We start from the raw sequence: 26,043 nt of genomic DNA, 5'->3' as shown, positions 1-26,043 counted from the left end.
TGATAAAAGGAATAAAAGACAGGAAAACCATAAATCCTTAAAAAAAAATGTATCCCATTTACTTACATTAATATATCCGGAAATAACATAGAGATATATAACTTATTACACTAATTTATCTATTAGTTAATATGTCTTTTCCTATACTTTAATATGGATACTTATGAGGGGAACCTAAATATAATATATGATCTATTTGCTCTAAGTTAGCATTTCAATTGAATCTCAATTATCTACATTCATCTGTACATTTTAAAATAAGAGATTCAAATAATTTCTTCAATATCTTTTCATCAAAAACTATTTTGACTGGTATAAAGCCAATTTCTGCCACAATTTGTGATTAAAATGTGATTTAAAAATGTGTTTAAAGTATTTCACTATTTGCAAATTGATTACATATTTTTTAAAGTAATTTGTCTTTGTTTTAAATCAAATTAATGTAGAATTATCTATATATTTTTATTTTAAATCTCTTATTTTTTTGTGCCTCTCTTTCACACACAAACACAGAGAGTCAGTTTTTCAATCAGAAGGTCATATATCATGTAATAAGAAATGTTTTATTAATGGTGCGTCTCACCAGGTTTTATATGCTGGAGGTCCAGATCTTTCACTGTGACCTGCTGGTGAGAGTGAAGGCGGAGTCCCAGCAGGAGCCCAGCAACAATGCATGATAATTGGCCTTCTGTTGTGATCTGGTTTCTGTCTTGGGCTCTCTGGACTGTGACCTCTAACCTCGTCCCACAGCCAGACAACAATCCCTCTCCGCTGGAGGCCAAACAGCCCGTCAATCAACCTCCTTTTAATACGGCTCCGTCCCCTGTTAAGATCAGCAGCCGATGAATGCTTCAAAACAGACTGCAGGGGAGAGAGAGGGGAGAGTAGAGAGGTGGAGGGGAGGATGAGTGCTGGTGGTGGTTAGAGAGATGAAACATAAACTGAAATGATTAACAGGATTTTAAATATGAAAACACAAAGACACTGTAAATGTGAGGGAGGTAAAGCAAATTAGATGTGTAGGTACAGAAAGAGGTGGTGTTGCAATCAGTCATGAGTCAAAGAGACGCTACATACATAATATTATTTACCACCACAGTCTACCACAGAAAAGTCTCAAGCAAATCCTGAGTCAATTTTTCTTGGTCAAGTCCAGTCTTAGTTAAGGCAAGTCAAGTCTCAAGTCAAGTCCATACAGCAGTCTTACCTGGTCTTTATAAAGACAGAATATAAGGCATTAGTACCTGTCTAATAATGACATTATTAGTCACTTTATCTAACCTGTTAAATTTTTTGTATTTTTTGTTATAATTATTGATATTCAGTGAAATAAATGTCATAAAATAAAAAACAAGTAACTTTACGAAAACTTATTTATTTCCTTATTTCTTCTCAGTCAGAAATATATTCCCTCCCTATCACTTTCAAACAGTGACATACTCAATCTATACTGACAGCTAGAATAAAAAAACTAAAAAACTAAACTGAAAACATAAACGGACACAGATAAGTCTCATGTCTTAAGTCAAGTCATGAGTCTTTTTTTTGGTAAAGATTATTTTTTAGGCTTTTTAGCCTTTATTTGACAGCTTAAAGAGTGACAGGAAACAGGGGAGAGAGAGCAGGCCGAATTCAAACCCGGGCAGCTGCAGAGGACTCAGCCTCCAACGATGTGTCGCCTACTCTGCCAGATGAGCTATCAGGGCACCCTTTTTCTTTCTTTAAGATTAAGCATCAAGTCATTTATTTTCTGTCAAGTCAAGTTGCAAGTCAAAAAAACTGTGACTTAAGTCCACATCTCTGAACAATACAGACAATCTTTATATATCACTTTTCAAAACAAAGCTACAAGGTGCTTTATGTAGTTGAAACAGGATTAAAACGTTTTAGGAATAAAATCAGACACGTAAAATAATACAAAATGAAAAGGAATAAGATACCCAACACAGAGAAGTCTATGTGTGACATGTTCTCTGTAGAAAATTAGACTTCCTCATGATGGAAGGTCAAACAAAGTAACAATGATTTAAAAGTGTTGTATAAAAAGAGAGAATATTACAGTAATAGGTTTGAAATAATAATAATAATAGTTCAACAGTTTTGGACATATGGAGTTGCCTAAGAGTAGCCTAAACAGCTAAGGCTACAGCTGGGTGCCGGTTAGCATCATGGTTAGCATAACTTACACATAAATTACCCTGGCCCTGTCCAATGGTGAAAATATACACATATCAACACTTGTAAAGCTCACTAAATTACGATCTACGTCTTGATTATTAATAAGTTAATAAGTATAAAGAACAATGAGCAAAAATCGTACATGTTGGTTTAATTTCGGTTATTTCTTAGCTAGAAGCAGTTACTTCCTGGAGTTGCGCTGGTTGCCAGGCAACCGCTGAAATATCGTTTTTACGCGGGGATTAACGTGACGTGTTATAGTTCTATTAAAATCTACGAGATTAACAAAAAAAGATGAATTAATTAATTAATAATAATAATAATTAGTTAACTGTAGGCTAATTTTCTTCGTCTGTAGATAAAGCTAAGCTAGCTGTCTCCCCCTGTTTTGAAGCTAGGTTAAGCTAACCACCTTCTGGCTGTAGCTTCATATTTAGCATACAGACAACACAGTTGAGAGTATAAAAAAATAACTTCTTCACACTTTTGTGTGCAGTTTAATAGAAAATCAAATAGCTGTGATTTTCTTCCCCAACATATATTTTACGCAGTTGACCAAAAATAACATATATGCTAATTACACAGCTGAAATGCACCCTGAAATGGTTAAAACAGTATTAAAACACTGTTATATTTCCTTTCCATTACCTTCCATAATGAAGACTTTGTCCTCAGAACGAGGCGACAGAAGAAGGGAGACTCGTCAGTGTAGACATAAATGTGTGTTTACATTTTTTACAAACAAACTTCAGGAAAACAGTCAATTAAGAAGCCATTATGGGTTCAGAAGCCACCCCGCGAGTCCACGGCAAGTCTCGCGAGAGTTTGAAGGGAGGCTTCAGAGCCTGGTGTACTACTGTGAGCTGACAGCAGGGGGAGCCAGAGCTTCAGTGAGAGACCAGGAAGGAAATGAACTGTCTTGCTCCTGTGATCATTATGTTATTATGCAAGAACAGAAAGTTGTTTTAATTAGCTTCATATTTTAACATTCAGAGGACTTGTTTAAGTTGTTTAAGTTTGTAAATCTGTCCATGTTGTCACCATAAACCAATTAACTCAACATCACAGCTACTTTGCACTAGTTTAATTTATTTAAGATATAAATCCCATACGTTCATATTTACACTGTGCAACCTTCCTGTGCAATGCATGCTTGTATCGTGTGCAATCAGACTGTGTGTGTAACTATGAGTGCAATTATCATCATGTGCAATTATCCCCTTTGATCATATACATAGTACATAGTCTTATCATTATTATCATTATTATTTTTCACTTAATCTTTATATCATTCTATGTTTGTCTTGCTTGGTCTGCTTCACACTTTTTTTTTATCTATAACTCAGTCACTGGTGTACTTTTCCCTCTGCCTTTTACTCTTAGGCTGTTTGTGTATGAGTGAGATTTGAGTAAAAAGCTAAGAAAAGTAGAAAACAGTCAACTTTATACATAACTTTATCGTACTTAGTTATTTAATTTACATTTAGATTTAGTCACACATTTAAACTTGCGGTCTGAGATCCCTCTAAGGAGAATATGTTCATTTTTTGTGTGTGCCTGAAGGCTGTTTCAGACGCTTTTCTCTTACCATTAACTGTGAACCTGTGATGTTTTGGCTCGAGCTGGCAGCTGCTTTTTTAATAGATTGAACACTCAGTCATTTCAAGCAAGAACTCACATGTCCCAGCCTCTCTGCTGTGAAGACATCCTGGTTATCTTAGCCTTCTTTGATTGTGAACTGAATGTCTTTAGGGGTCTTATTATCATCTTACCTTCAGGGAAGCTGTGATAATAACTTTCACAACTTTGTTTCAGACCGAATGCGGATCAATCAAGCATGTTAGGGTTATAAAATGAATGACATCTTCTTTGACTGCAGCTCTAGTGTGGCTACATAAAATAAAAGATACTTAATAAAAAGAAATCCAAACCCTGGAGCATGAATTCTGACCTTCTACACTCAGACCTAAATCAGGACCACAGAGAAATCCAGCACCCAAAACTTGTGAGGGGGCACAAACTTGAGTCTGATTCAACTCATGAGATGAAGCAGAAGATAAACCCACATCGTGTATGAAAGAGATTTGCCAGTCTGGTGAGTAATTAAAACTTCCATGTCGGCAGGAGTAAAAACACGAGGTGGGTGGATCGCTGAGGTGTCATCTGGGACTCAATTAGCATCACAATTATTAAAGTTCTCAGGGATTTGATTGAGGCAATGATGAGTAACGCTGATGATCTAAGAACTGATGCACATGTATTCTGCTGGTGTTCTCACACATCGGATAAATGCGTAACGATTTGTATGAAATCATTACAAACACACAGATGATTTTATTTTCTCTAACGCTTTCCCTAAAACAATGATCTCATCTGAATGTTACCGTAAGAAAAGGCAGAAATAACCACACAGTGACATCTCAGTATGCTTAACAAAGACCAACAATCTCTTCCAAATAGTTTTTTGCACCTGAACAGAAAGCCACAAGGCCGGCCTCACAGAAGAAGGCCGACACAAACAACTCTCCTTCCTCCTGAATCATTTCCATTGTCATAACCAAATCTCTTCCATCAAGGCCTTTGCGCAGCACCTGCCTCTAACAGAGGGACAAAAAAAAAAAAAAAACAACCATCACAGACCTATTGTGAGCAAAAGTGAGAATGCTTATCCCTGGATGGCTTTCTTTCATAAAATGTGCCAGGACTTCGACAAGTACAAAGTACTCGACTTGCTGTCTACATGACTTGAGTCATGAAGCATTCAGAGAGAGGGAGAGAGAGAGGCTGGCGGGCACGACGAGGCTGCAGGTTGTTGAACACAAAATCACCAGAATGAGACAGAAAGGGAGATTTGACTCTAATACAGTGAATGTTTGTGTACAAATCTTCATTTTTTATTCCAAAACAGCTGATATATAGATGTAAACTGTCCCCTTGATGAGCAATCTGACCTGCAACTAATTATTTTGTTGTCTGCAATGACTCTGTTGCATCAGTTTTTTGACAGTCGAGTCTATAAAATGCAAAAAAAAGGAAAACACAATGTCCTGAAGCCCATGGTGACCCCTCCAAATTTTAATTGATTGACTAGAACAGCACAGAGAGCGTAAACCAGTGGCAACACAGTTTTGCTGTGAAGCTCCAGAAATGTTTTGGGGACTATGAAACTTCAATGACTTTCCAATTAAAACTGTATTTTCAATTTTGGGTGAACTGTTCTGTTTAAGTGATTATCAAAAATAATCAGGAATTACATTAATTAACTAATTATTACAGCTCTTTGGCCAATAACTCAATATTTAATACAGTTTTTACAATTACATGCCTCCTTAAGTCACAATGATGCCTCTTAAAACTCAAAAGTAACACCCAGAAGTACACAGGAAATATTCTTATTCGTCAATAGAAGCTTGAATGAAGGAATGAAGCAGGTGAACAAATAAGAAAGACAGAGTCTGACATCCATTTTTACCTTTTTTAATGAACCCTGATTATTGTTTAATTACAAATGAAGATGAACAGACAGAAGAGAAACAGAAGTACAGGTGGTTCCTCCATGATAAAAACTAAAGTCTCCGTCCCTCCTCTGGAGTGACAGCTCACCGTCGAGGTGGACGTGAGAGGAGAGACAGAGGCGACCAGAGAGAGGGGAGTTGTTTCAAATAATACAATGGTTAAACAGTACAAAGCTCTTTTTTCTTACAGAATCCTCCAAAATGGAAAAAAATATATATACACAACATCAAAAAAATGAAAACAATTGTTTCTTCCCCAGCTGTATATCATGTGGGGATAATGTGACCCTCCTCTTGTCCATGGTAACATGGTTATAAAATCAGCGTGAGTAGAAAAAAATAAAGACTGCACTGAAGCCAACTAGCTGAAGTTCATGAGAAAGAGTGCAAACTGGAACAAAAACTCAGAGAAAACCAGGAATTTCATAGAGAAGAGACCGGGCCATGGCAAGAGGGTACAAAATAATCAAAAATAGTCATGTTAATAATATAATAATTACAAGAGTAACAGTAATATGTCTGAAAAAATACAGAAGAAAATGATAAGAACAACATCGATGAAATCGAGGGGTGAAAGTATCAACCCGGTGGGGAAACAGTTATTCTCTTGTGTTTGAAGCCACGACAGGTAAGGCAGCACAGGTGCAACAGTTCAGGTACAGCTCTGTGTTGGTAGTTTTCTTTACTAGACACGTGTTAACTGCTACGTCTCTCCTTCAAGTTCAGTTAAATCCACTGACGATTAACAAGGAGGACACTTTTAAAACTAAAGAGCCAATCAGAAGGACAGAAGTAAAAGTTTTTCAGTGCCTGGCAAAGAAAAATAACATAAGATACACAAGAGACTGGAGCTGGTTGGACTAAATGAACCGGGACTTTATCTGAGGAGGCTTTTCTAAACTGTGTTCAGTAGGGGTGTGTGTGTGTAAATGACATATCCATAGAAACCACACATTCCCACACACACACACACACACACTGAGCAGAATGAGCGAGTCAGATTATGGGAAGTCCCTCTCTCTCCGCTCTGCTCTGAGGTCTGTGATGCCATTTCCTCTGTGTGTGTGTGTGTGTGTTTAAATGTGTGTGTGTGTTTAAATGTGTGTGTAGTTTCTCTGGTTTGCCGTCAACTCCAGAGAGACTGTGGGGGCGTCTGATGTCACGTGTGATGTCATGTTTCCCTTTCTTCTAGCCACAGTAAAGCCTCACTCTAACCAAGATGGTGTGTGTGTGTGTGTGTGTGTGTGTGGGTGTGTATGGGCAGGGTTCAGACCAGCCCGTACACACAAAGCCGCTCGAGTCCACAGTCCACGCTCAAACTGAAGTCCAGTCGTATTGGCAGCTGCTGGCTGTGTGAGGTGACGCAGAGCTGAAAACCTGCCGCGTATCTGTGTCGTCCAATCAGAATCAGTGCCGTTACGACCTGCACCGCCACGTTTTTTAAGCAGATCAGGGTCAAACGGTTGCAGGTGGGTGGGGTTTACCGTGCAGAACACACACAAAAAGGGAATTTAACAGAGCTGCAACGCTTAAATCGATCAGCTGTCAGCTATTAAATTAATCACTGAATCTTTTGATAATTGAATAATTGTTTGAGACATTTCTTTAAGATAAAAAAGTAAAACATCTCTAATTTCAGCTTCTTAAATGTGAAAATTCTGATTTATTGGGAATATTTTTGGGCTGTGGAAAAAACAAGACATTTAAGGACATCGTCTCGGGCTCTTAGCAGACACTGACTGACATTTTTCAACATTTTATAGACAGACAACTAATTAATTAATAGAGAAAATAATGTACAGATTAATCGACAGTAAGACTGGGTATGGAACTCGATACTTTTATGGCTCTGACCAAATTGTCTCGATTGAAAAAAAAAGTCTTTAAAATTTTAAGACCTAAGGAGTTAATCTCATCAGCGTCTGTGAGCCAATAAGCATGCAGCATGCTTGTTGTGCCAAGATCAAAGAGTGCTGGTGATTGGCTGTCTCGAGGCATGCAGGAAAAGCACTAGGTTACGCTCAGAGACGAGCTCACCACGTGTATGTGTAATGTAATCTGCTGTTAAAACAGATATCGAAAGTATTGTTCGGTATCATTTTTTTAACGATAACCAGCCCTAATTGAAAATGATCGTTAGTTGCAGCCCTAGAATGATTTACCTTCCTGTGACTGAGCGTGACTCTGCCCTGAGCGGTAAACCCCACCCGTCAGCTACTTCAGCGATGTTAAAACAAACACACCCACTAACAAGGTAAATATGATTCGACCCAGGTCTCCTTAAAGGTTTCTAACTCATGTATCCTCGTCCTGTCACACCCTCCGTCCCCTGAATACACAATAACTGGATTTATTTTTACAATATAAATATAAAACTCTGACGCCGGTGGCCTTTGTCACTGCAGCTCAACGGTCAAGAGAAGGCAAGGGTGAGAAGGCAAAGGCTGAATTATACTGGTAATAATATGCCCATTAGAATATATACATATCTTTACCTTTAAAAATAGTAGGATTTTCCTGATTTGTATCAAATGACCATATTGAAATATAATATTTGAATTCAATATATATTTGAATAAAATATATATGTGTAGATTTACTTATTCTGTATCTCTCTTTTACAAAAAACAGAAGGCATGGTGGTACTGAGTGAGTGTGATCAAACATTTTGCTGGGGGATAAAACTCGTGTTGGCTTTAAAAAAGGCACAATCTCGTTTTTTGTTTGTTCTTTAAAATGGGCGTTAAAATGTCTTCTTGTTTGTTTTAAACTATGTGAATAAAACATCATAAAAATAAGTTGTTTCTCAGTATCTCAGTGAAGGTTTGCCTGAGTTAACCTTGATGCTCGACATTCACTACATGGTTCCTGTTCTCCCCAAGACAAATCAGTTCGCTTCGCTCGTCGCTTCTCAAAACATCATGTGAAACAGATTCAAGTCCTCAGTCACTGCAAATGCCCTACAATACTGTCCATGTCCTCATGAGGCACACGTATCCTTTAACAGAAGGAGCACAGTCTTAAAAAGAAAAACAATAAACGGGGAATGCAGAAGAGAGCTGTTGATCTGTACGTTTGAGGGAGAAAACACAATGAATGCCCTCAAACCTCCGAACTCCTCCAAGATTGTGTGAAGTCAAGCAGGGACACGAAGAAGCTGAGACACCCTCTGCATCCTCATGTTTGTTTTTTACACCAGCTTTGGGTCCATACACACATTCAGAAACAAGTGTGTATATAATTACAGCCTCGCTGGGAGCTGCTTCCTCATTTCCTCGACAAGCGAAGAGAAAAGGAGATAAAAAGATCCGGAGCTTTTCTCAGAGATCCTGCTGGTTTTTCTGTACAGTGGCGTCCATTCGCTGCCCGACAAATGTCTAACAAGACGTGCGACAGGTCAGAGGTCAAAGTCTGTTCATCAAATCTTCCTCAGGCTTAGTTTGACACAATTCCCCGCTCATTTCATGTCTTTATACACTGTAGTGACTGAGCTGAGGAAGAGGAGACCTCTCAGTCCGGCCCTGATGCAGTCTGATAGTGTCTGAGTTGTGTCCTGGAGAAAAGACTGTGATTGGAGAGTCCTTTCTAATCACCTCTTATAAAAAAACACCCCTCTTCAGTCTGTAAGATCTGTCAGAACAAGGTCTAAGGTTTTGAGCTCACTGCCCTCCATCTTGTAAACGACTGAACGGTGATGGGTGCAGACAGAGAGGCACTTCTGTAATCTCTATCAGGGCTGTTCAAAGTCTTTTTAGTAACATCAGGATCTGTCTTGTCCGTTACAGTGAGACGAGAGGGGGAGTAAGGAGGAAATTCTACTGCTGTACAGGTCAGGCTGCCTTGGTGCTCGTTAGGGTGAAAGTGATTCGTTCGACTGTATCAGATGAACAAATTAAAGACATAATCTGGGCACAGGTGTGGTGTGAGGCGTCCCTGGCAGACTTATGGCATAACTGGCACCGCGAGGGAGAGGAGGCATTAAAAAGGCAATGTGCAATTCCTAAGAGATATTAAAATAAGACAGATGTTGATGTACAGACTGAGTTTGGTTGTCTCACAGCAAAATACCATCTGCTGTGTTCATGTTTGATAGGTTACCAGGGGCACAAAGGTGAGGCTACACAGGCACATCCGTGTTTCATAGTTTTAGATAAGACCATAACGTCTAGTAGCTGTGAGCTGACAGTACTGAGCATAGCAGGGTACAAACTGACTCGTCTTGTTCTATTCTTCCTCGTGAACATGCAGATGTAGCATATGTAGGGAAATTGTTTAATGTTGAGTAATTTAAGGAGCTTGTGGGGCTGTGAGGTCAGTGAAAAGTGCCAAACAACTCCTTTAATTAGTGCACAAAAAATAGAATTTCCTACATATGAAACATGTACATGTTCAGATAAACTAGGAAGAACTACATGAAAGTGTCTTTCTAATATCATGTCTCAGTTTCTGTCTCCGTTTCCAATTTTTTAAAACATTTGATTGACTTTATAATGAAATAATGATCAAAAATAGTGGGCAGTTTAATAGTTAGTTGCAACCTGCCACGTTCACTTCTGCTGGCTGACACCACGAGACATTATGGTCGACATGAAACTATCACGTTTGTTGACAAGTGTTTTCCATCTAGGTGGAATCCCCTGTTTGAGTATGACGCTCAGCAGCCAGTGTTTTCCAGAGACAGCTGCGCTGTAGCCCTCTGCAGCTCAGAGCTCGCTCTGCGCTGGGTGGGAGCCGGTGGCAGCATCAACCCCAAAATAACACTTCCTCCTGCTCTTCCTCCCCCGTTCTCCACCTCCCCCACCCTCTTCCCCTCCACTTCCTCCTCTCCCTCTGCCCTCACTTTCTTGTCCTCCGCCTCGTCCCTCTCTCCGTCCGCCTCCATCTTCTGGTCCTCGCTCCAGCGGCGTTTGAAGCGGAGTTTGAGCGGGATGCAGCGCGTGCCTCCGGGGCTGATGGGTGCCGCCTGACCCGGCTCGGTCTTCAGGTTGAGCAGAGGGAATGCCGGGCTGCCGATGGTAGGAGTCGCAGGAGTCTTGAAGACCTCTTCATCATCATCAGGGTCATCATCAAGGTGACTGTGAGGAGCGGTGGAGAGGCTGCTCCCGTTTCCATTGGCTTGGTGATGGTTGTTGAGCTGATTATGATGGCGACGAACTGTCGGCGTGAAGATGTCCCCTTCATCGTCATTGTGATTGAGCTCATCTTCCTCACTGATATCAGTCACTTCCACCTCTTCTTCTGACTCGATGTCTGATATGGGCTCCACCTGGAGAGGAAGAGTTTATTACAACATGACATTTTATTTATGACTCGAAATGTTTGTAAGGCATTTCTGGAAACTCCTGTGTGTGTGTGTGTGTGTGTGTGTGTGTGTGTGTGTGTGTGTGTGTTTACCTTGATCTTAGGCGGCCCTGCGTTAGATAGACCAGACCCTGTGAATGAGGAGGCCTGGCTGGAGGAAGAGGAGGCCACTGAGCTCCCTGCTTCTCTCTGTTTGCGCCCAAGTGGAGGTGGCTGCAGCTTGAACTTGAACGGTGATGGGTGCTGCTGTTCATCCATGCCTCCTGGATGCTGCTGGCTGAGCGAATGAGAGAGCGACATAGGCGGGCCGTGGAGGTGATGGGTGGCCGGCTTCTCCAGGGTGGGGCGGTGTGGCTGGGGGATGATGATGTTGGGGTAGTGGAGGAAGGCTCGGGGGCTGAGGTGGTAGTTGTAGACGGACTGGGTGTGGGCCTGCAGGTAGTGCTTCATGTCCTCCGGGTTGAAGGAGAAGTGGGACCCCAACATAGGGGAGGACAGGGAGGGAGAGGGGGTGTAGGGCAGGTGTGGGGTGGGGGTCATAGACAGGGCTGGGGACAGAGTTGGGGCCAGGAGTCCCCCTGGGCCAGGCAGGGGGGAGACAGGGAATGGAGACAGAGGCTCTTGGTGGACCCTGGGGGCCGGTCTGGCGAGCCCTGCTGGGTTGCCCCCGCCGTAGACCCTGAAGAGAGAATCATGAGGCAGGCGGGGAGGAAGGAGGCCCCTGAAAGCTCTGTCGGGCCCAACACCTCGCTCATCAGCCCCCACGGCCTCCTCCAGCTCCGAGTTGGTGGAGGTGCCGTCACTGCAGTCGCTCACAGAGCCACGGGCCATGCGGCGAGCCACGCTGCTGAACATGCCCGGGCTGCGCAGCTCCTCACTAGAGGAGAGGACATCTGATGGCGTGGAGGGGGGGAAACGGAAGTGGGTACCTCCGGTCGGCACTGGAGGGGCACTCTGAGGGACTCGACCTGTGACGAAGAGGAGAGGTGACGTTAGGACTATTCAGTCGGGTAGTGATTTTTCATGAGAGTAATGTAGTTAATTTCAAGCAGTTTCAAGTACTTTATCAAAAACTCAAGCACCTTTATAAACCTTGGATTATGCGAATGTGTGTCATTTCAAAAGTTTAATTATTTCCCAGGAGACATGTCCTAGTTTTAAGTAAATTCTCACTGTATGGGCACTAGATGCTTCTAGTTTCCCAAACTTTTTGTGATGTCAGAAAATCATGCTCGTATGCCTGCCTCTTAAAATCAGATTTTCAATAAGCGCAGAAAAATTTTGACTTGCAGCAATAAATGTGAAAACAACGTCTGGTGTCAAACTCTGGAGGAAAAAACATTTGAGTTGAGGAACTTTACGATCTAAACGACACAAAAACTTCTGTTTCTAGTTTTTGGATGAACCAGCCCTTTACATTGAAGAAAAAAGGAAAAGTAAATAACAAGAGTAGGTCACATGTCACCCATAACTCCAACTATTTAACCATGAGGGTCACAGGCACACAGAAAGAAAACACTGGGTTACACAAAGCCACAAATTCCCTTCTCTTTCAACCCCTCCTCCCTCCCTCCCTCCCGCCAGAGAGACTGTGGCACTGCAATAAATTCTTGGCATCTGTGCACGTGCCAGAATTAAATATTGGAAAAGTCGCTCCTGCTGCCATCACAAACATGGGTTGGGTTCCTCTGTTTTTTCCAGTACCATCGAGTGTGTGTGTGTGTGCCTCTGTTTAAAAAGCACACATCTCACAGCAGTGTGTGCCAGAGACGATGAAGAGAAAAAACTGAGTGTGTGTTTATTTAGCGTGTAAGTTTGCGAGCGTCTGTGCTTGTGGATCGATCCAGATTGACGTGGGCATGTGTATGTGTGTGCGTAACCATCGTATGAAACCATCATATCACAACATGTCAGTGTGTGGGCCACATCACACGGAGGCTATAATTAAAGTTTCGTGCTGCACTTATGTCACCCAGGATCCAACGCTCCATATGGGCTGTGTTTACACTGGGTGGCCGGGACCAGAACAAGAGACGACTTCAGAGGAGGGAGGAGAGGGATAAACTGGGACGTGGCACACTGATGTCTCAGAACACACACACACACACACACACACACACACACACACCAGGCAGGCAGATACATGCACACACACTACTCCCAAATTTGTGAATATGATTTGTTCTTCTACTAGGATGGTATCAGATTAAGATTTTCTGCACAAATGAAGTGGAAATACTTGGTGTGAATATTATGAGATTGTATTTAATGCAGTATTTAGATTGTGACCACGGCTGGCCCACAAAACTGCTCCAAGTCGTTAGTGATAAGATTTATCTTTGGCGAGTAAATGAGTAAGTCGCCCACCACATAGAATGGAAAATCTCTCAGACAATAACATGTAAATGTCTCAGTTATATACAATCTTTGGGTCTTTCCTCAAATGTAGACGATTGCACACTTTGAAACAAAATCTGAGCAAAACATTAGGTTAGGATTGGCTCGCTGTGATGCTACATAAAGTTTGTGTAGTAGCATCTAAACCTCCGTTTGAACGAGGATCTTCTACACCAACTGTGGCTGATCAAAAAGTCACAAAAAGATCTTAAATTCAGACAACTGAAGGCCGAAAAGTTTTAGTTTGTCCGTGAGCTTGCACTCCTTGAAAAGGACCTTGCAGTGTGATTTCATTCTTTTCATCAAGAATAACAACCAAAGTCAGTTGCCAAGGGATTAAATTACTGTCATTCCTTAGTTTTGAGTGTGTGCGTACCAGAGCCCATGTCGATGAACGGGTAGTTGACCAGCACGAGCTTGTTGAAGTTGAACTTGTAGGTGAACCTCTTCCCTTTGGTCTTGTGGAGGATCCTCTTGTTGTAGTAGTATCTAAAGACAAAAAGATGGACAGAGTGTTACCATTTTTAAACACTGATCACATCATCAGCAACATGCAGTCAACCTCTGATTGTGGGCACATTTCAGACGACCAACTTGAGTTTTAGCTCACTATCTTGAATTGTGAAACAATGAATAAGTATACTTATGCACATTTTCCCACATTTTTCTCTCCTTCAGGCCACAAAAAGACACAAAGTCGTGCAGCCAGCGATTATTCACAGTGCAACTTTGACAGTTGGCTCACATGTGGACATTTAGCAATCCTGCTGGCTGGGTTGAATACAGAATCTTGGGTCACCAGTCATTAAGAGCCAAAATCTGCACTTTCTTGTACCACCACCAATGTGAAGTTATTACTGTACAGGAACAGCTCTGCATAGCAATGCAAAGTAGATGAAACGATTATAAGAACCATTAGAGGGTTCTTATAATGGCACTTTTTGTTCAATCAATCAATCAATCAATCAATCAATCAATCAATAAATGGAACACATGTCTAGTAGACAGAGTCACCCAAACACTGTGAACACTGTGTAAATAAAAGAAAAATTGATTCACATTTTAAACTGCGATTCACAGCTGCCATAATCCCTAAAACCTACATTTGTAATAACGGTGTGGTGAAGGAATGAAAAGGGTTGGAGTCAACAGAGAAGGGACAGTGCAGCACCTGTACAATGAGCACATGCTAGAGTAATCTTGTAGTTCATATTTAAAATACTGTTTGTATATTAAAAAGGTCCAGTGTGTAGGATTTAGTGACATCTAGCAGTGAGGTTGCAGACTGCAACCAACTGAACACCCCTCTGGGTGGGGTTACTGTCCATTCTGGTACACTGTAGAAACTAGAGGTAGACCAATTATTGTCCCTGGACGATTATTGGAGCCAATATTCAGCATTTTCCAATTATCTGTGATTTTTCTGTCAGATTGCCGATAAAATAAACTAATTTAAGAATGTGCTACTTTGGCTCTTGATGCAGAATCCTCTCACATAATGTCCCGACTACAACAATATCTGATCTGAACATTAACACACGAGTCAATTCTGCTCGGGCGAAGAAAATAAATAGACCGTTTTATTTACGCACAGCATTTTGAATAACGAAGGTATTCCTAGGTACTACTTTGCTAGAGAGATAACATTAAAAACAACACAGTGGAGCGGTTACTGCTTATTTTCTCCCTGTACTCCAGAACAGACACACCAACTTCTGCTTTATTGGTCAGAAAACCACACTTTTATTTCATTACAGGAAGAAGACTGTAAGATGCTTCCATGTTAATACAGTTAACTTAAAGGTGGCTGCATACTCTGACACACCTCTAACGGCTTTTTTAAAATGCTATTCAGACAATCTCACTCAGACGAAAGGTTTGGTTTGGCACACGGTGCACTGCAGTCACAGCCAAAGTAAAGAGCCTCACTTTGTTTTTTATTAAATCAAGCATCGTTTCGAGTCAGGAATTGATTCTGAATTGAATCTAACACAGAGGATCTGAATCAAATTGAATTGTGAGACTGCCAAAGATGTCATTTTTTTTAATGTTACTGAGCTGGTCGGCTACAGAATATAAGTTACAACACAGTGTAATATTACAGAAGACACAAGTGAAACATAAGAAACCACAGTGTCACTGTACAAAACACTACCTGCATGCTAATTCTACATTAGCAAACAATATAACAAGCTGCTCACAATGTGAACACACAGCTAGATTCAAAGTCTCACTCATCTAAGGACGTGAGACAACTGTTCTGATTTAGTCTTACCCAGGCGGCTCCATTAATAAGAGCGCATTAGTCATCTTCAATACACAGAGTGATGGAGAGGAGTGAATAGCGAGCGGCTGACAGCTCATCGAAAAGATAAAATGGCTCCCTGTGACTCACCGACAGCCTCAGGACAAAAACACATTCATATTTCTTTACATAAAACCTCCAAAATAGTGTCTCTCATTCAATTCAGAGTGGACAATTCATTCTGGGAAATGTCATCCGTTATTCATCATTTTCCAGTAGAATGGAGCACAGACGACGCCAGTGGATAAACTTATACACAAAAATAAGGAATAGCTGGAATATTAAGTTCTAACATGTCTGTTACTGTAAACAAGTTATAATCCAGCAAACCTCCAGCTGCAGACGAGGCTGATTATAAAATCATTCCAGGTAAGAAATGAGTGCTTCAGTTTGGGTAACTGTTACTTAACCATTCATCGATTGATTTCTCTTTATACAGCCATCCTTCTAACAAGATCAATAGTTTATTTTAGGGCACATATATAACATAACATTATGTAATACACATAAACTGGGTTCATTATGACAATGACACAATCTCAAACTGAGACCAAAAACCTTATTCTACCCTAGAAAATAGTCAGGATGTAAAGATGGTAAGACTCTTACAAAACGGTATAATATTATTTCCCTTAAATCAGTCACACTCGTAGTGATAGTTAAAAAAACAACAACAACAACAACAACAGCACAATAATCGTGAATATTTGTCATAATGACGAAGCCGTACCCAGCTGTACCCCTGCTTCAGTGTGATTTAGCGTATTAGTCACTGGAGTTTGGTACAATACAGAGGAGCAGGACTGTGTGAACCAGGAGCTCATCCAGCCCCTCAATGACTCAATGAGTGAAGGGCCTCTTCTGATAGAGCCGACTACTACGCACACCCACATCATCGCATGTCAAACAGACACACACATAAAAACATACACTCGCACGAGGAGCAGGCAGATCTACGGTGTCAGAAATGACAAAACAACTGAGGAAACAGTGGTGAGAAAAGGTTTGGGATGTACGTCATATCATTTTTTCAGCCAATAACAGATAATTAACTGCTTCTCATGGCTGATACCCAAAAGATAAGCAATAATTTCACATTTTCGTGTTTTAAAAAGAAGTTCATAACCTTTAGTTTCTGCACTTCTGAGGGTAAGAAAGCCTACAATGTCCATGTTAACAATATCAGGATGAGTGTGCAGTATTGGGGACATTGCACAATGCTGAAAGGTACGGAAGCCCTGAAGGGCCATGCATTCATACATTTTATTTTTCTCCTTTTTCCGTGATAACGAGTTAATTTCATTTGTTTTCTCGAGATCTCGAGTTATTATCTCGAAATAACAACTGCCGTTTTCCCCGAGATAACGGGATAATTTTCTCGAGATCAGAAACGAACACACTCAAATTGTACTGAATTAATACAGGACAGCCGGTCTCACATACTGAGCCCAGACTTGCTCCAGGCCTCCTGCTCTTTGAAGACCATTTGAACTTCCTTCAAATAAACTAGAAAGCACTTTGACTATATAGTAGCAACCTCAATGTATCGAACACACAGACGTGCGTCTACGCACATGTACTGTATACGCATGCATGAACGCACATGTGTATCAGTGCACTCTCACTTCAAAGACGGACAGCAGCATCAATCAAAGACTTCACATCTAACAGAGAACTTTCTTCCGCAGACTTCAAGATTAATTAACAACCCTTCATTCATATAAAAGGTTTACAAACCACAAGACAGACATCACAGCGAAGTCTGGCTCCAGCAGCTCCTCGACATAAAATACTGAGACCAGAGAGAAAGTAACTGAACATGCGACAAATTGACTGTTAATTTACTGTTAAACCTCTGTGGGCTTCTTCTTCTGAAAAGACACGAGCCATTTAGTGTCCATGTTTAATTTAGAGATCTATGTCTTTGGTTCGTTTCTGTGTGTTTGTGATAAGTTTGATACTTTTCAAATTACTCGATCGTGCCAGATCTCCTAATTCTTTCACTATCGGCATCTAATAAAACCTACAGGAACCAAATTTGAGCTTCCTTGTAGTTTTTGTAATTTTAATTATGATAAAAAAAATGTATAAGGCGCACGTACCTGGTCAAAATATTATGACTAGCCAGTAAAAAGCTATCAGAAGTAAATTGGATTGAGATCGCTCGGATAGAAGAAAAGTGGATGAAGTAAACATTACTGAGGAGCCAAAACGTGACGAAGACAGAGGAAAGGACGGCTGATTCAGTGGATGAAACTGAGAGAATGACTCTACTAAAAAAAAAAACACACCCACACAAAAACATTTTCTTTTTCCTTTGTTGTTGTTTACACGTCTCATCTATTGGTCCCATGGTTTTTTGAAATAATGAAAAAAGCAACATTTTCATTTTTGTCCCTTTTCTACATTAAAATGCTTCTTTGAGTGATATAAACTGTACAATATACTTCTTTAACTGATAAACGCATATAACTTTTGTTATGAAACTTTGGTTTTAAGAAAAAGATTTTTACTGCCTCCTGAATATGTAAGAGATATAAATACTTTCTCATCATCTCTAACCAGCTTCAGCTAGATGTCCTATATATATTACATCTGTTGCATTGTTTCTCCTTATGCAACGATGTTTATCTGTATTTTTCCTGTTAAATGAACTAACAAACAAATAACGCAGTAAAATCAATGTGTTACATCAGCATCATATATAACACTTTAGGATCACATTCTGATCCCTATACGAGTTCAGGAACGGCTGGGCGTCTTTAAATACGATGATAAAAAAAGGTTTAAGCAACAAACAAGACACAGATGGGCTGGAGGAGGACTGACATATAACAAGGTGTTAAGTGTATGTGTGTGTGTGTGTGTGTGTGTGTGTGAGTGTGTGTGTGTTTGTGTGAGTGTGTGTGAGTGGTGATGAGGCAGTGTAACTAGTCATCACCATGGCAAACTATAACCCACACCAACCTACAACACAGGAGGCGACACTGATGACTAGCAGTGTGTGTGTGTGTCTGCGTGTGTGTGTGCGTGTGTTGTGTACGTGATTATGAGAGAACAGACTGGCAGCTAAATAAAACTCTGCAGCATCCCACATGTGCTCCGCGCAGGGTGAAGGTGTGTGTTTCTAAATCTGCTGTCACCCTGGAGTTTCTGCACGCGGCAGCAAGATGCACATTCACACAAAGCAACAACAACTTCTTTTTGTCTTGCACAATTGAAACCACTGTAACAAAGCTCTAATTTATCACAGTTACAAAAGAGTTTGAGATTTTAAAAAAAAAATGGAAAAATAAGATCAAACTTGCACGTTGCAAACATTGCACATAACCAATAGTAATCAGACTTTTCCCTTGATTCATTTAAGACTCACATATTTGAGGTGCACATATTTGGCAGGAGGGTTGGGGGGCGAAAGAAGATCATTTTGGACAATTATATTACACCACATCTGTGTGGTACAAAAAGTTTGAAAAGCTAGGGCTTAGTAAAAAGTACCCAAAAAACTAGCTCAACAAGTCCTTTGGGTGTGCCCAAAGCCTTATAATGGTTGGGAAAACCCTACAAATGAGGGAAGTGAAGCTTAAAAACGTTCCTATGAATCATTATTTAATGAAAAACAGAAGCTTTTTTTTTTAAATGTATAGTCTTGTAACTCAACAGAATCTAAATAAGGAAAATGGATCATGGCGAAGAAATAAGATGAAAGCTTCTTCACCACTTTCCTCTTCTATTGTTCCGCTTCCGTTTTTGAAGTGCCGTTTAAAGATTGCTATTACACCTTGTTAAGTTCAGACTGAGACAAAACGGGCTGAGAATAATTTTGAAAAGATATCTCGTTTGAATCCTTTTGAGTGTGAGTGATGTGTCAATGGACACACTGTGTGTACTGCTGCATTGTTATCTTACCCCCTAACAAATTGGATTATTTTAAAATCAATCATGTATGCTTCACAGAGTTTATCGCAGTTCATCTGGAGTTCAGACCAACATGATTCCAGTTCCTGTAACTTAAGATTGACTCGTCTGGGCTGTTTGCCATCATCTGGCTCCTCTGGTGCTGATACCTTCTCCGAGCACATGACCTAAATATGAAGCTAAATATCAGCATCAGTACAGACTTGCCTTACTACGGACGGGTAGCACTTTTCAATGAGCCAGTGTTCGTCAAGCGCTGCTATCAACAAGTGTCATCTGACCTGGTTGCTTACTTTCAACAGCTCAGTAATCAATTATCAATGCACGATTATAGACACATCATCACTTCATGGCATACCAGCCTCGGCTCGACGTCAACATTTCTGCAGATATGACAGGCTGATAAGTTAACGCTTAAACTATGCACACGCAACACAAACCGTTGACTAAGTAGTTCTTATTTTGCTCTGGCAATGTGTACATTTTGTCTGCATCTGCCAGTGGGCATCAAGATAAGAGTAGGCATAATAATATGCTAATTCCACTACAGAAAAGACTTGATATCCTCTGCAATAAGGTGGAAAATATGTTTATATGTATAGCGGCATCAGCCAAAATGATTTTTTTCACCATATCTGCCCGTCAAGCATATGTATTGGTAAGCACTGATGTGGTCTATTGTTTGTTGGCACTTCAGTCCACATGGATCCTCACGGACATGTGCAGATGACAATATTTACATGGCTTAGACTCTTTGAAAGTATCATTCAGTGTTAAGTTACAGAAGGCATCATCCTCCATTTCTTTCACCCCTTTTCACCCTCTTTAGTCTCACCTTAGCGCTCGGCTGAGCTTGTCATAGTTCATCTGTGGTTTACACTTTCTGGCCCCCCATAGGCGGGCAACCTCGTCTGGGTCCTTGATGACAAACTCCCCATAGTCTCCTTGCCAGGCGATGACGTCGTGGTACTCTTCTTTCCTCAGCAGCTCCAGGATGAAGTGCCATAGCTGGATCTGTCTGGAGCCCGGGCTCGACTCGGGCTTATAGGCCCATTCTGGGAAGGCAAACCCTGAGGGGACAGAGGAGAGAGGAGAGGGGTATTCAGCACAGATGAAGAATTGGAAGACGGGATGCACACAACAAGAGAAATCTGGGTTTAATCCAGCTCTTTAAACCATGTTTAGTCTCAGATTGTTGGTGCACTGCATGTAATAAAACATCATCCTCTTCTGCTGCTGTTCTGATACCAGGGTCGACAATACAATAGTGACAAATGCTTGTGTTTACAGCTAATTATTGTCAGGATTTTGCCACAATGTGTATGGCAAATATTTTGTTACTAAAAGACATATTGTGTTTTGCAAAAACACAGTCAACTGGCATCCATTTTTGTGCTTGAAGGTTGTTTTTTGTCTCATTGGAGATAAACATAAGGCAAAAAAATGTGTCGGAAAGAGGTTCCAATTTTTCAAAGAGAAAAGGAGTCTTTAGTGGAGACAAATAGACAATAGAGGAGAATTAGAGAAACAACACTGAATCAGGATACAAGACATGAGACTGTTGAGAATCACAGAATCAAGGATAGAAGTGTGGATGCTACATGCAGCTGATATCCAGCACACATTTTGGTCTATGACTTTGGTGCAAAGTGGATCTCATGCCTCAAGGAAAGCTGATGACGAGCATTTTAACTAAATCTGTTCCCACAGACCGCAGTCATATCAAAACTTCACTGCTATCGCCATCAAAGCTGGAAAATCAGCACTGTTACAACAGATTAACAGGCCTTGAGATATGTGCAGACAAAATATAAGCTACGGTTTTATAACTACTATCAGAACACACACTCGTGCAGGCACACACACTATTATCCAACAGTTGAAAGTATAGGCTTTGAGTTGTAAAGCAGTGGGTGGCAGTAAAAGACTCGACACCACTTCAACACAAGGCCAGGCTGAAAGGCTGAATAGCAAAGGCATAGTGACACACACACACACACACACACACACACACACCTCATTAGGACCAGATGTGCTTTGGCAATCAGGCTGAGAAAGCGGAGGGTGGGAAACATATGGCCGCAATATAACAATGCTGAATTTGGTGTGCGTATGTGTTTATGTAACTGTAAAGAAACACACTATCCTAAATACCAAGGTTACAGTCAGTTTCCCACACTCGTACGTGTCATATCTATATAGCATAGACAGTGAACTGTTAACTATGATATGGTCAAGGCTGAGAGACTATAACACCAACACGATGTAGCCCATTGACCCAAGTTCCAATGACCGCACATGACACAAATGTGATACATATGAAAGTTGTTGCATCGCACTCGATTAGATCAGAGTCTCAAAACACCGTCTAATGTATCCGTGTATAGACCCGCTGATCTGAAACATTAAACGGGGAATTGTTTAATTTTTGCAGCACTTTATTGCCTTGTCAACATTTGATAGGAAACTGCCTTGGGGCCAGCTCCATAAAACCAGACAAGAACACACAAAAACAACCACACAAAAGAACAAAAGAACAGATGAAAAACAGATAACAGGACGTAAAAGCTGAAAGGAGGAGTTGTAAATGTCGTTAAAAAAAAAGAAGACACACCTGGCAACTAAATCCTGGGGTAAAGAAAACTGTATCTAGACATGGTGCCCAGATGGTAATTAAATCAATTATGACTCTTCCATTTACACAATGTGTGCTCTCATTGTCTGCCCTGTGTGCTTATGAGGATTAGATTCATTTATGAATAAGCAGGGAAACAAAAGGCAGGTGTCAGTATATTAAAATTGATGCAGTGTACTTGATATTTACTTTTCAAAACAGGGTTTTTTTTCTCAGCTTCCTTCTTCTTTGAATGCTCAGTGGACTGATTCACAGTGATTCAGTTTAAAGAGAAACAACTGGCGGAAATGGATCTCGCCACTCTTTTTGTGCAGGTGAGTGGATGACAAACTCCACAGTGAGTCACGACATTCCTACCTACTTGGGTGGTGCTGTCTCTGAACACACTCTGAGCAGCGAATTATTATGAACTGGGTGAACTCCTGCTGATATGAATCACAATGCGCTGATTTGTTCTATCAAATCCTGGGCACAATTGATGCGTGCGTTTACAGCTGGCCTTAACATGTGTTTCCCCTTATCCTGATACAGATTTTAATAGCAGGTGTAAATGGAGTCAAAGCGAGTCATGGAAAAACTGACCAAGCAAGACACGGAGAAGCCAAAGTCCGATATCAGGTGTGCAAAGTGCAGCTATTAGTAGTATTAGTAGTGGAAGTAGAAAAATTAAAAGAAGGAAACAGATGACAGTTTGTGCACTAAGACCTATGACAATGCCACTCATCCAGAGAGAGAGAGATGCAAAAATGCACTTGCAAATGTAATAACTAGCGTTTACAATCCAGTGTCGCCACATTACAACAACGTTCTAGTGACTAAGCACTGGAGGCGGATTTTTAATGGATTTTTTTTGTCCATACTGTCACAGGAGTTTAAACTTAGCAAGCAGCTGACCTCCAAGTATTACACAGGCACGTTGCCTCTGACATTGCTGCGAGCTCCCTTGCGAATAACGTCTGGCTCAACGAAGGAGAAACACACACAAGTTGAGAAACTGCAATCTGTTTCTCTCTTTAGCATCGAGTCGAGAGATCCAAGCTCTGACTTTTTATTGTCGGACAGACACTACATTTTGCAAGAATTCCAGTGGAGCAGAGTTACATCCTCTCCTTTCTCAACTTGATTTCCATTTTTCATAATTCCCAGATGAAAAATGTTGATGCATTCATTCCCTGATCACTTGCAATTCATGGGAACATTTAAGAGATACAAGGGTCATACTAGGGGTGAGCCATGATTTTCAAATCTTCATTAACTGGAAATATATTTCCAGTAGTACATGTGACTGTGGTTTTGTCTGGGAAAAAAATACCATTGTTTTCCCTTCCCTTAGGTTAGGATTATCAAAATCCGGTTAAACATGAGTAGCACGGTCTTACCACAAAAGGTTAATATAAGGCCGTGCCACTACTAGAGTATATACAAACAGCAGATCTCGAATGATTGTCGAATAGTTCCCAGTGACTATCAAATACCAATTTTTTTGCATGAAATGCCCATCCCTAGTTCATACGGCTTTTTAAGAGTAAAATTTAAGGATTTTTCAAGCACTTTTAAGGTACATAAAGAAAAGATTTCCAGACTCTGGAAGCTTTTTCATCATATCTTGAGATAAATAAAAACAAAATTCCTTTACACAATCACTGTATATTGCTTCTTTGTTTATTTTACCAGCTGTTTATATTGACTTTGTTTTGATCATGATTATTTAATGCTTGTTCATTTCAATGCCAGGAAATAACAAAACAATAAAGACGGGATAATTTTATTTCAAATATTAAAAAGATTTTTGGTTTACACGAGTTATTCTGCAGATAAAACACCAGACTGTGTTGAAAAGTCAAGCATTTCTAAAGGAACATATTCAAATTCTAGCACACTACAAGTTTTGAAAACATGAGTTCAAATTAAGCATCTTCAAAACCTTCAAGACTCTGTACGAACCCATGATACAACTATTTAAAAGACACAATGTATAACCTCCAAGCTAATGCTTTTCATTGGAAATTCACAATGCAACTGGAGACATTTGTTTTATCAATAGATTTCTAATTCTCAAATAGTTTGAGGGGAGATGTGAATGTCTTTCAAGGACAGACAATGATTGTTACCACACTGGGATGTCGTGAATTTTTAATCAAAGTCATAACCACCAAGGAGTGTGGTGTGTCTTCTTGTGTTTTTAAGAACTTCTTTGAGAATTTATTGGAAACAGACAAAAATATGTGTATGTGCTACGTTCACTCTATAAATCTGCAAATATTGATGATCTTTAGTTTCTCAACCTAGCACTCAAAAAATCTTACAAAACTCATATTAAGGAGAAAAAATCCTGACAAACAGACCAGTTCCTGATGACTAATAAACCACATGCTGCCATCTGATCGGCTATGTTGCTCAAAAAGTGAGCCAGAAGACAGACAAGCTGGCTCTGATGGTTGGTAATGGCCATTTGAAGGCAGATTACTAATGGGGTACGAGCATATGATTCATACAGAAGACAATAAGGCTCTTGTCACTGGGGACAGGTTACACGTTGTGACACAGACACAGCGCACTGCTTTATAATGGGGTACAGAAAAATACACATGTGCACATGTACACACACACACACACAACAGGAGTGGGTTAAATCAAAGTGGGCGAGCTAATATCTCTCTCACACACACAAAGTACACAGACACACAACACAGGTTAGTGGGGAGAGGTAAGTGGGTTCATGCGTGGGTGCACAGAGCACACAGACAAAGAACACAGGAATAGCAACCATGCCCACTGCATGTGTGTGTGTGTGGTGCAGATGTCCCTGCTGACTCATAGCTTGTTCGTTCGTCGTTCAGCTTTCACAGATTCCGCCTTTCTCCCCCTCAACACCACTGCCATCGCTTTCCTTCTTTCTTTTCTCTTTCATTTTGTCCCTCCCTCGCTCAGCCTCTCCTAAGACACACTGTCTCCTAGCAACAAAAGCTTTTAGCTCTAAAAATAAAAGGCCGAGTCACGACAGACAAGACAAAATATGATTCAATTACAGAAACTTGCCAAAAGAGTTTAGAGTTTGGGCACGGATCCAGAGAGCTTCAGTGTGAGGGTGTGATCTGTCTCAGGCTGCCTGACCGGCAGAGACCTCTCGCTGCAGCGCCAGCTTCGCTGTCACACTGTGTTGCGACACCAAGGACACGCTGCCCCGTCTTGTAAGTACTGGAGGAGCAGGTTTTCACCAGTACCCAGATCAATTTGAGCATAAAATCCTGTAGGTTAATTACATTTTGCCTCTTAAGCCCATTCATTCACATTCACGGGTTTTCTCCTGAATTATTTCAGAGGCAGCACATTGATAGCAAAGAGAGACGGATACAGAAAATCAGACAGCACAGCTGCTAGTGTGGCACTCTGACAGATGCAAAAGTGAGGAGTCCAGTTGGACTGCTACAGCTGGTCGTTAACGTAATGTGAGTTAAAAACATATTAACAGATACCAGAAGGGACTTGGACAAGGACAGATAAAGTGAAATAGGACTGAATAAACAGGCAAACTTTGTTGTTGTATACAGATTGTCATATTAGAAGAAACCCTCTGTGTTTGGTGATCTCAGTTTGCCTAAACTGGGACAGAAGTCAATTTATTTCGCTTTTAGTCAGACGTCCTCATGTAATGGACATTTGCTAATTTTGATGTTCATGAAATCTTTAAGTTTCATGGGTATCTGTGGCGACTAGCTTCTGCTATTAAAGTAACCACAAAGCTTGCATGATATTAAGCATCTGGCACGTGAGACGAGGCATCACAGATATTT

General features: G+C 40.7%; 1 protein-coding gene across 1 annotated transcript in view; it reads right to left on the bottom strand.

The window, feature by feature from the left end:
* Nucleotides 1-5,639: 5,639 nt before the first annotated feature.
* The window catches only part of erf (Ets2 repressor factor), a 37,728-nt gene continuing 17,324 nt past the window's right edge, over nt 5,640-26,043 (bottom strand). Inside the window, exons 2-5 of the mRNA XM_073483328.1 lie at nt 20,450-20,684; nt 13,768-13,880; nt 11,088-11,962; nt 5,640-10,959 (exon numbers count right to left, since the gene is read on the bottom strand). Of these exons, the coding sequence (XP_073339429.1) occupies nt 10,348-10,959; nt 11,088-11,962; nt 13,768-13,880; nt 20,450-20,684 (1,835 nt within the window). The 3' untranslated portion in view covers nt 5,640-10,347. The remainder of the gene's footprint in view (nt 10,960-11,087; nt 11,963-13,767; nt 13,881-20,449; nt 20,685-26,043) is intronic.

The sequence above is a fragment of the Pagrus major genome, chromosome 16 (assembly GCF_040436345.1).
Source record: "Pagrus major chromosome 16, Pma_NU_1.0".
Lineage (NCBI taxonomy): Eukaryota > Metazoa > Chordata > Actinopteri > Spariformes > Sparidae > Pagrus > Pagrus major.
The sequence above is the reverse complement of the archived record's forward strand: the minus strand, read 5'-3'. Positions and strand labels throughout refer to the sequence as shown.